Below are 12,379 nucleotides of genomic sequence, written 5' to 3'. Positions count from 1 at the left end.
CTCATGATCATTTGAGGTTGCATATTATTCTTTAAACGTACTTATAGGTCGTATCTGCCTGCATGGACAGATGACTCATGGCCATCTTTGGATGGTAAGGACAGTCTTCACCATAGATAGATATTAAGTTTTGATTTGTAATTATTCTGTGTTGTTTCCCACCACGTTGACTTCCCACATTCTCATACTTGTTCCAACAAGATGATGTACAAGAAGATGCTCTGTATGATATGATGTATGGACAAATGATGGAGGTGTACAGTGCTTCAAGTTTTTTTTAGGAAGAAATTCTGGTCTACTGTGCAGGCTCTTCTGCATATCACTTAGGCAAATTGTTGAAACAAACTGTTTGTCTTTCCATGCGACAATGTGGTCTAAATTCATTTCACCCTTTGGCTCTGTAGTACAGCGACCATTTCCCAGTATTGTTTTGAACTCTGCATATTCAGGCAAGGTCTATGTCATATGGGGCAGTTTTCAGTAATCAAGACACAGCTGCACTTAATACCACTTTCCTCCGTGTCTTTGATTTCCCCAAAGTTTTCTCAAACTCATAACTTTTAAACGTAAAATAACACTTTTGAATATAAGTGATTGTCTGCTATGGTATAATTAAAATATCAATTTAAATTTAAAAAAGCTCTTCAACTAATTACATATAACTACTCTTTATTGGTAATTATACTCCTGTTTCTTGTTTAAAACATGTCTTTCATTAACCCATCTACAGTCCCCATCTGCTCTCATTTGCTATTGCACTCTGCTCACTGCAATGAATTTTGAGGTGCAGAGACGGGCAATGTGGGTGTAATTCCCAGGGATACTGGGCTGTGTTGTCAACTTTGAAACTCGATTAATTAACTGAAATCAATGTTATAATGTTTCTGTCATCATTAATAAAAGCTGGCATACTGCACTCTATTTATTTTCAATTAATGTGTTTAATTAAATGTTTTAAGAAAATTATCTTGCCAGTCAAACAACATTTGCTTAAATTGAATGTTTAATGTTTCTATAGTGCTTCTCTTTACTCCTCTATAGCTTATTTTTGATATGATGTTGCAGACAACTTCTGACCTTTAGGAAGGAGAGTAGAAATTTTCTAGACATTGGCCAGATGGAAGGCGGATCTGTGTAAGTGTTGTCCTAGACTTTCCTAAGAGCTGTTATTTCATAGGTGGTTGAATCTGATTAGGGCTTTACAGCTCTGTAAGCCCCCCATCGACAGCTTGATAACTGTTGTGTGCTTTCTTCCTGTTTTGTCACCTCCATTTCTCTTCTTTTTAAATTCACTGTCCAACTTTTCCTGCACTCACTCTGTTCCCCTTTTTGCTCTCTCCTGTCATTCTTTCTTGCTTATTCTCTCGTTCTTCTGCTCTTCCATCATTTCTCCTCTTTTTTCCATGACTTTCTTTTTCACCACCCTGCTCTTCAGTGGTTCTGTTGGACACCACAACAGTGCTAGGAGAACTGGATTGGAAGACCTATCCTGTCAATGGGGTGAGTGACGTAAGCACTTAATTTCACTATTAAGTTTTTTTTTATTGTCCTTATTAATTTATGAGAGAGCATTTTAAATAAAACATTGTGATTAATCATTTTTTCATTTAGTACATTACAGTTGAAGTTTTTTCAAACCTGACTTTGAAATACTTTCTTCTCTAAAGTGAACCCTTGAGCCAGGGTTGACAAGATTTTCTTGCGCCTCAGTCAGAGCACAACAGGAGACGAGACCTTTGGGTCATAAAAAAAGAGAAAAACACGCTGGCACCTGGTGATATTTTTTACTGTGTATGCCAACTGTCTTGACAGTAGTTAGACGAATGTGTCAATGTGGTGACTCCCTGGTGAAAAAACTTTCTTTGGCTAAAACTGAATTTGTGGGTGAAATTTTTCATTTCTATTTTTTCACGTCTCACATAATTCCACCTCCATAATGTTAATGAATATCATCAGTAATTTGCAATAAGATGTAATTCTATCACTTCAAAAACAAGGAATGGGTTCATGTGTGACCTCAGTATATATTATGTATTTTTTATATCTGCCCTGTGATGGACTTGCAACTTGTCTAGGGGTGGACCCCACCTTTTGCCAAATGGCAGCTGGGATAGGCTCCATCACCCCCAATACCCTGAATTTTATTAAGAGGGCATAGAAAATGGATGGATGCTTTTTTGGTATATGTTCTGACCTTGTCAACTTAAATCCCACTTTAGAAGTTTTGTTTTTTTTTACTTTAAAATTATGTGCTTCTGACTCATTTTGAAGTACGATGAATTTTGTTGTGCACATTTTTGGGCAGGAAACGGTCCCAGAGCGCCTCAGGGCTGATGTACCACAGTTCACGACTTTTGGCCCTGCACTACACTGTTTTGCTCGATGTGTTGCTTAACATTTGTGTGGGCTTTTGATGACAAAGAATTCATGTGTATGGTTATACATTTGCAGGCCATTCACAGAGATTTGTTGTCTTGACAGCGATGTTGAGGTGCACAACTATAGGGGGAGCCAAAGAGCAAAATGAACCAAATTCTTTGGTGCTACGTTCAAATCAAATCAAATCAAATCAAATCAAATTTATTTATAGAGCACATTTCATGTACAAACAGTTCAAAGTGCTTTACATAAAATAAAAGCAGTGCAGCAGGGAGTGGAAGAAGCATTAAAATACAAAAAAGAATATAAAGAGAAACAAATAAAATCATTTAAATTAATTTAAAAACAAGCAACAGTCAAGATAAGTTCAAATATACCGTGCAGATTTCATGCATAGACACATGAGAAAAGAAATGTTTTTAACCTGGATTTAAAAATGTCTACATTTGGTGAAAGTTTAATCTCTACTGGCAGTCTGTTCCACTTGTTTGCAGCATAAGAGCTAAATGCTGCTTCTCCATGTTTAGTCTGGACTCTGGTTTATATTCTCTGAACATATCATAGATGTATTTTGGGCCTAAACCGTTCTGGGATTTGTAAACCATCAGCAGGCTTTTAAAATCTATTCTGTGACTGACTGGAAGCCAGTGTAAAGATTTTAAAACTGGTGTGATGTGTTCAGATCTCTTAGTCCGGGTTAAAACTCTAGCAGCAGTGTTCTGGATGAGCTGCAGATGTTTAATGCTCTTTTTGGGAAGTCCAGTTAAAAGAGCATTACAGTAATCAAGTCTACTGGAGACGTTAAAGATGCGCCAGGCACTGCACAGAGGCAAGTGAAGAGCAACAGCACTAACTACCCACAACAAAAAGTTAGCTTCACAAGCCACAAATGGATGCTGGGGTGGACATGGGTGCTTTTGAAATTCTGTATGAAAAGTAGCTGATAGAGCAGCAAGTGATGGCACAGCTTTAAGATGATCAGTGTGGCAGATACTAGGCAGCGAAAGGGTAGTATGATGGGTTTTTTTTTCTTTCAACGTTTTCTTTGCAGACTATCTGGGAAATTTATGTGCTTTTGTTTTGTTTTTGTGCTCCTCTTCTTTCACTCTGCTTTAGTAGGAGCATTCTCAGGATAGAGTTAGGGGGTTTTAATAACCCGAGCTTATTTTTTAGTGGGTAGTGGGAGTCAACGAGCAGGTAATGGTCTGTGTGTGTAGATATCTGATAAACTTCAATGTTTCGTTCACTGTCCTCTTCGCTGTGCACAGCCCTTTCTAAAAATGGCAGCGTATTCCCGTGACATCCTCCCTTTTAACTTGATGTTCCTGTCCACCGAAATGCTCTGTGAGGGCTTCTTCTTCTTGGGTTTTGATTTTGTCCCATCTGTCATCCCTGCACCTGAACCCATGACTAGGTCTTGTACCCTTGGAGAAGCTAAGTGCCCTGCTTTCTATTTCCTCCATGTAATGATTGGCCAAAATAGGTAAGACTACAAACCCCATTTTATAACCGGATTTTTGTCTGTAGAAATATAAATTGAAAATCATCTAGTAAGATTCACATTTCAGGCATAGAATTTGAGAGATGACAACATTTCAGGAAGCAGTTGTTTTGAGTTGCATAGCTTCATATCACTTGACAAATGAGTATTTCACTGTAGCCTGAGACATTGTGCTTTTTTTTTTAACCCTAATCAAGTATCTTTTAACGACTAAACCTAATCATACACATTAATTCCAACCATAACCCATAGTGGGTGGGGCTATTTAGAGAAATATAAAAATGAAAGAACTATGGAAAAGATTGAGCAGAACAGAATCAGCAATCTCTTGCTTGAAGGACAGGAGTTTAATACCACCTACCAACATTACAAAGAATTTTTATCCTAGTCAAGAGTGGCAACTGTCAATATTATTACATTGTAATGCTGTCATATTGCAAAACGACTGTGGAAATGTCATCAGGAGTAGGAGATAACTACTCATTTAAGATCTATCATACTGTACCTGTAATTTGAAGAAAATTATCAGCTGTCAAATGCTGTGATCTTCATCTAATTTTAAAGACTGTATTTAGCTAGGAAATGCCGTCAACTTTCGGATTTGCTTTTTATAACCCAGAGAACTACTGAGGGGACATGAACAACTGCTTTTCTGATAACTGTGTGATTGTAAAAGGAGACATTCTGCAGACATTGATGGGCTTATAAAGTTCTTTCTAAAGATTTAGATATGTTAAAATGAGCCAAATGGCTTTTTATAAACAGAACAAGAAAATAAGAGAGAATAACATTTGTATACAGTTGTCTTACGAGTCCTATACTGACATTTTCTAAGACTAAGCTTTAGGTTTTTCTCTTGGGTTCAGTGGACCTACTTTTTTCACCTCAAAGATAAAAATAACATTTAACCGTGAATATTATATGAATAAGAATTCACAAACGGCATTCTGAAGTAAGTGAAACCATTTTGGATATGATCTATGTTTTCTCGGCTTGTGTCTTTTTCTCTCAATAAAACACATGATGATGTTTACATGCAATGAAAACAGGTTTGAACAGCCCACTAAAATATCAAGGGACTAAACTAATTCAATTGTAGCATGTAATTCTGGGACTGAAGGGAAAGTGCTGCAGATTGCATTCTTACAAATATTTCATCTGGGACTGAGAAGCCATAGCAACAGCAATAATTTTTTCATGACAATGTAAATAATTTGACACATGAAGTGATGGCGGGGCTGTTTGTGCTTTTAGGTTATTATTAAAAGTGTAATAAATCCTTTGGAACAAAACCAATAATAAATAGTTACAAAATAGTGAGATATTTTAAAGGCAGTGTACGACTATCAAAATAATCTATAGCTCCTATGCATACAGCCCTCACAACCACCCCTTATATCTTTAGGGATTAACAGCAACATGAACTGATTGAATGAAAGACACAACACAATGCCATGTAAATTCATATCAAATCAATAATTCATAAAAACTACAGAGATTTAATGATATTTTCACAACACCCACACGTTTTCCTCCCATTAGTTTGACAAAGACAAATTGCCTTGTTTTAATCAAAACATCAAACTTCTGTGTCAGGTTGAGTGCTTCACCATTGTTGTTGGCACATCATACTTGCCTATGCAACATACTCTACTTGTGGGGTCCAACATGTTCTGTGGAGACCATACCGTTGACCCCACATGTTTACTGGGGATTTTTGAGTGTAAAAACTTGGTTTTATGGTTAGTGTTAGACTTAGGTTATGCCTAGGTTAATTGTTAGGGTTAGGCATTCAGCTGTGATGGTTAGAAGTTGCGTAAGGGGCTAGGAAACACATTTAGTCGTTATCACCAAAAAGATAGACATGCAAATTTCTGTGTTTACATAACAACTAAAGTCTTAACATTTGATATTAACACTTGGTCAACTATGTGACCTGAAAGGGGAAACTTCATCTGTTTTGTATGTCTATAACTTACATAGATTATATTTGATTGTGTTGTGTAAATGAAGGTGATGTTATTCCATCATACACCTACTGTGTGAGGGCTGGAGTTTATCTTCCTCTTTCTTCAGACTCTGTTGCCTCTTTTCAAACGTGATGAAAATTTCTGAAGTGCGTTTTGTTTGTCAAACTGCTGCACTAAGGAAGATGAAGCACTAACTCATCACAGCGGCAAATTACAAAATATTTTGTCTGATTATTTGGAAATTACTTCAACAGATTAATTACTTCCTAAGCCATGGAAAACATATTTATCATTTACATCTCTTGCACCTCTGTAGACCAAAGTCTGCAAAACAGCCCCCAGCACTGGTGATACAAGAAATGGCAAAGCTTAATAATTGACTAACAGTTGATTTAGTGTTTTCTCCAAAAACAGAGACATTGATTACATATGAGTACTTGAGAAGATGTAGTAGTGAAAGTGTGGTAGTAGCTCTCTTGTTTGTACGCCTTGCTTCTATGCTGCCATCGCTGATTTGGTAGATGTTCCTTGTATCTGTGGGGCAAAAGTTTCATCTTAAACTCTTGTCAGTGAACAACTTTAATAATAACTTTCCACTGACTAAATTCAGCGGCTGTCAAAAGCTCCTGTCAGGAACTGAGTGCCAACCTTGTGCTGCTGGGAGCCATGATAAAAAAAGCAAAAAAGCGTGTCATAACAGTATCTGAACATCTCTGCACAATCATGTGGCTCTGCAACTGCTTCTCAAGCTTTCAAAAGGAGGACTAAGGTTTGTATTAATGAATGTAGTGAAAAAGTGTAACAAAAAGATACGATCTGTTTGTCATTTGGTATTAAAAGCAGGAACACTACTTAACCTGACAGAAATGAGTCATTTCTGTTGTCCAGTCTAGACTGGATGTGGATGAAACATATTTGGATTTATATGCACAGAGTGTAGCTGCTCTCTCCAGCTGCTCCGTCCGGTTTCTGACAACAGAGAAAGAAGCGAGAGCTTGAAATTGGGTAATGCTGTACCCAACAAGAGCAGCTACAGTGTTACAACAAACTATAGTTGTTTTTTTGATAAGTGGTTTCATATTTTGTATTTAGCTATTCATGTAAACCAAAATTATGTAAAATGATTTATTTTGTTTTATAAAAAAGGTGCAGCAGATGGAGAAAAAGTCTGAGGCTCACACATCAGCTGAAGTACACACAAAGTTTAATGAGTACGGTTTTCTGCATATAACAACGCAGACAGTGAAAATAAAGTCATCAATTAACGTGTGTTTTCTCCAAGATCAAATATAATTTGATCTTAGAGAAGGTGGACGTGAACAAGTAAGAATTGATAGGATGCTTCTGAGTGGCAGGTAGTGCAAGTGTCATTGTGATAATATAAGTGTTTTAACTGTTGCTTAGGTTTTAAACTCCATGATGTGCTATGATGCCAAACTAAGCATCAGTGCTTCACCGCGGCTTGAAAAATACATCTGCATCAGCAGAACACATCAGCGAACCTTTTTATGGGCCAGTTTCTGGAAATCTATTATTACTCTCTCATATTGCAATATTAACATGAGTTCAAGTACAATAATTAGCGCTACACTACTGAAAATCAGGTTTCCGTCTGCTGAGCTAGGGACTAATAGGCAGAGCGATTAGTAGGTGCATATCTGATTGCTTCAGAGAGCACAAGCTGCAGCTCATCTTTCAAACTCATGTAGTTTGTTTTCCCTGCTCTAAATCATGCCACATCCCAAGGGTGCATTTTCGAAGACTGAGGCACACTCGGTGACAAATAACCATTTTCGCTTGTTTGTATGCATAATGGAACTCCAATTACTTAATGCTGATCATATGCAAACCAGAAACAGTGTTTTTTTTTTTAGATCATAGTTTCTTTTTCAAGCTCTCCTAAGGAGGGCACTGAAATGAAAAAAAACACACTGAATATGCTGAAGAGACTCCTCCTGCATCAGATGTTCAAGTCCTGCTTTAAAATACACTTTGTTTTTAATGAGTTTTTCAGCACATCCACTTTTATGCACGAGTTGAAAATAAAATAAAACAATAAATTGCATAGCATGTGGAAAAGCACCAGAGAGGTCCTGCTGTTGTATGCAACAACAGCCAGTGTATTTAGCTATGTATGAATATTTGATTTTCAGCAATGCGAGCAGGAAGTTTAAGGATGTAATCCAAGATTTGAATAAAATATCTAAGTTTTCTTAGATCTGCTTGTTGGATTGGCACCAAAGGTAGAGACTCCTAGCATTTCACATACATACATCAGTCATCATCAAATACTTCGAACTGGTAATGTGCCCATCATCCTTTGGCTTGGGAACTAGCTGAATATGAAAGCTCAAATCCTTTCTTTCTTTTTTTTTTGGTAGGATGCATCTGGACCTGTCTGTACACCTTGTCATTCACAACTGATGCTCTAAGATGGGTTTCATTAGCCCCTTTCACACTGAGTAAGAACCCGCGTTTAATTCGCAAATTTAGCGTGTCTGCTGTTCCTTTCACACTGACGACCCGGGCTGGTGTGTCAACTCGACTCGCCATTCAACCCGCATCGGACCCTAGTCTTTTTGCCGAGCCAAGTCTGATGTGAAAGCAATTGACGCGGGATGGACGTGGGCATGGCGTGACGTAAGGAGTTTAAAAGACAGAATGGACAGCTGATTCAAAGCAACAACATCTCCATGAACTGCATATACAATTGGTGAGGACAAGTTTTACTCTGTTTTACTTCAAGTTCGAGACATTTTTGAAGATGGCCAACTGGGGAGACAAGGAGGTCCGCGAGCTCCTCAGCCTCCGAGCAGAGGACGGTATTTACCGCCACATGTCGGGGACGGTGAAAGATGGACCTCTGCTGGAAGGGCTGGCGAGAAAGATGGGAGAGCGCGGTCTCCACGCAGCAAGAAGCAGGTGACCAACAAACTGAAAGCCATGAGGAAAAAGTTCCATGCTGTTAATGACCACAACGGCAGGAGTGGCAGAGGGCGATTTCCTCAACTTGGAGACTATAGTGCTCTTGTATTTTCCGCACATGTTCTTCGGCGGCATCCCACGTTGTGACTATCCACACCCCATAAAATAACATCTCCATGAACTGCATATACAATTACAAAAACAAGTTCTCAAGGTGTCCCGCCATCGTTGGTTTGAAAAATTTGATGCAGACAGGTGTATTTAGGCCTACCTCCGACGCATGGCTTGTGCCTACGTCATTGTACACGCCCAGCATTTTATGTGTTTCGTGTGACGCTCTGCCACTAGGCAACGCCCCCTGAACTCGGCTTCAGGCGACACGGGTCACCAACACGCCAAGCGTTCACATTTCTCGACGCGGGACGAAGTGGCAATTTGGACCCACTAAGGTAGCGGGTCTCAGTGTGAAAACAGCTATTGTTTACAGAGGTTCTGTTGAGAGTTGTCACTTTTTTCTATGTCAGGTTTTGTTTCCTGAGTGCATCTTAACTCATTCATCCTTATCAAAACCTAAATAAGTAGTTTTGTGCCAAAACCAACCAACCAGCAACAGAAACCAAAAATGTAGAACAAAAATGTAACAGTAACAGATAATTTAGGTCATGGGTAGGGATGGGAATCGAAAACCGGTTCTTGTTGAGAACCGGTTCCCAGTGTTTCAATTCCTTGGAATCGTTTGGCAATTTTGCAAACGATTCCCTTATTGATTCCAGTGGGCGCAAATGACGTCACCACGCAACGTTGCGTGGCGAGTCCAGTGCAGCCAGCAGTCAACAGTAAATATGGCGCCCAAGCGGTACAAACGCTCGAAAGTTTGATTACACATCCCTAAAATAGACGACAACAGGGCAACTTGTAAAGTGAATATTTCACCAAAGGGAGGAAATACTACCAACATGCAATAACTATGAATGAATGTCGCGTTTTCAATCTGCTCCGGACTAACGTTGGTGAATCTGAACCCAGCAACGTTAGCAACGTTAGCATGTCCTCGGCTAACACTGCAGGTAACTAACTAACTAACAAACACTGCCAATCATGTTAGCGCCATTTGCCTCATTGTAAAACCTGCTGTTAGTAACGGTTAAGGATAAATGAATGCCTTCTCATGCATTACATTTAGATGAAATCATGAGAGACAAAGCCTGACTGGCTCAGAGCCAGAGGCTACCCCCAGTTCACGTCTAACTCCAGCTTCTCCTTTCACCAGAGCAGGGAAGAGTTAAATTACCCAGGTTATGATAGACGAATGTGGACCTCACCGTTTTTGGGTTTGTAAGGTCATGACTCGTGTTACTTCTAAACTAAACAAAGTTGATGCTAATCGACCGGTTTGTTGTCCTTTTTCTCCAAATGAGAATCGATAAGGGAGCCGATAAAGAACCGAATCGTTAAGCAGAATCGAAAATGGAATTGGAATCGTAAAAATCTTATCAAACCCTATCTTATCTAACCCTAGTCATGGGGTTCATACTACTTATAGCAGTCCGATGATTTGGTGCTCAACCAACTCCTCCAAACTTCAAATGCAGACTCTGTAAGTCATTAAAACTCCTCACCAAGTAATGTGCAGCTTTAGATAGAGTACCCTATGTGTTGAAAAATGGAAATAAAACCTTAAACATTGCATTTCATACATTTGACAAAGCATCAGTATGTAATGAATTGGGATTGGAAAAGTATTGTAAGTTTATCAAATCAAGAAATTCAATTTAATTCAATTATATTTTAGTGATGTACTGCCAAGTTTCAACCAATGTCAAAGATACAATCCAATTCAAACCAATTAGAATCAAATTCATTGTAATACAATAATAATCCAATCAAATCCAATTAATTAAATTCCAAATAAGTCCAATTCATGCATACAAAGCCAATTGAAAAAAAAGTAGCCTTGCTAAGGAAACTAACAGATTGTACCAAAACTTCTCTTTGAGCCAATGCCCCATCCTGGGCGTGCACAAGGTGACTGTGGAGTATCTCCATAGTTAGAGCATTTCTAGTACAAAATTCAGAGCAAATATGTTTCTGTGCAGAGCTGCAATGGAGTAATAGCAACACAGTGAGGTCAATTTACATAAAATATACTTTAAGTTTGGTAGACAGCTGCATGATTTATATAACTATTTGTGTTTGTCTACATATTTTCATTCTATTGTGAGGTTCAGAAATGATTACAGTAAGAAAAACCTTTTTCAGTGTGGAGATCGCTGCTATATTTTGAGATGCAGTAGAATAAGTGTAAGTCAATCCTTACAACTTTACAAAAGTGCAAACATGACTGCTTTTAATCTTCTCAATGGTTAAAAATAAAGAAAGAAATACATAGAGTTAATTACAAATAATAAGCTATGTAAGAATCAGATGTAAATGTAGGCCAATGTAGAGTATGCATACAAACAAATCATGCAGTGGTTGATTAACGTCCTACATAAACATGTGATTTTGCCCTTATTTCCAAGGTAGAGATAGTGAAGAGATATTCTTGATTACAGACAAGTTCAACAAACAGTGTTAAGGTGTGGGCACAACATTTTTACTGGGTCAGAGTTCCAAATAAAAGAAGGAATGATTGTGACTGATTAATCATTTGGCCCTGGGGTATCACAAAGAGACGATTTGCATATCTTAATTAATGAAAGATTAATTGCTTTCAGTCATTCCAGTCAAGGTTAAAGTATTATTTAAAAATGTATCATTTAGAACACTCTACCACAGTTGTTTTACTTTCCTGTATAATTCTAGTGTACGTGTGTACTTTATACATATACAGAATGCATGCATTTAAAAACAGGAGATTTATAGAATTTTGTATTATTGAACATCCCAATGTGTAGATATAATGGATTTACATAATGTAGGAGTCAACATGGTGGAGAGTGAAATCAATAACCACTCAGAGAGTGTTTTCTGTGTAGCTGCTAATACCTTCTCATGGCAAGCATTCATTATTAGTCTCAACCTGGAAATGATAGTGTGCAAGCAGTGGTAGCTTCAGTCTTCCACTTTGTGAAGGAGCCTGAGAGAGGAAATGCTTTCAGAGGAAGATTTACTGGGTTTTCACTCCCCTTTAGTGAAAATCTGTTCTGTACAAATTCAGGGGAAATGTTCTAGAAAGACAGGATTTCAGACCGAAAACATAATTGTCTGCCATCTCCTAAACCACTTGGGTTATGCTCATCAAAGAAGTTTGAGATGAGTTGGCTTCTTTTGCAGTCTCTGGCATGCCATAAAAATGTGTACACTATCCAAGAAGTCTGTATGCAATGTGGTAGCTGGAAATTTACTAGAAAAGTAATTTTGGTGGTGGCAGTGGTTAGCTGAAGCAGCTGGGATGGATTAAGAGTAAGATATTTTGTGGGAAAATGGTCTTAGACTCCATTGTTTTAGTGCTGAGGTTCTATTTTAATTGAGTGAGGAGAATCCTTTTCAAATGTTAATGGTAATTGAGATAGGTGCATTATGTATCTTTATTAGAGGAACATTACCTGTTAGGTGGTTTTCTTTTTCACTGGTTGAAGTCATGTGACATATCCATCACGAA

The 12,379-nt window shown here is 38.1% G+C and overlaps 1 protein-coding gene across 2 annotated transcripts in view; it reads left to right on the top strand.

Annotated features, from left to right (window-relative positions):
- Positions 1–12,379, top strand: part of LOC142369250 (ephrin type-A receptor 6-like) — a 74,111-nt gene that overhangs the window by 11,562 nt on the left and 50,170 nt on the right. For both annotated transcript variants that reach the window (XM_075451670.1, XM_075451607.1), the window contains exon 2: positions 1,436–1,500. In XM_075451670.1, the coding sequence (XP_075307785.1) occupies positions 1,436–1,500 (65 nt within the window). The remainder of the gene's footprint in view (positions 1–1,435; positions 1,501–12,379) is intronic.

The sequence above is a fragment of the Odontesthes bonariensis genome, chromosome 1 (assembly GCF_027942865.1).
Source record: "Odontesthes bonariensis isolate fOdoBon6 chromosome 1, fOdoBon6.hap1, whole genome shotgun sequence".
Classification (NCBI taxonomy): Eukaryota; Metazoa; Chordata; class Actinopteri; order Atheriniformes; family Atherinopsidae; genus Odontesthes; species Odontesthes bonariensis.
Note: the sequence above shows the minus strand (reverse complement) of the source record. Positions and strands in the feature narration are given on the sequence as shown.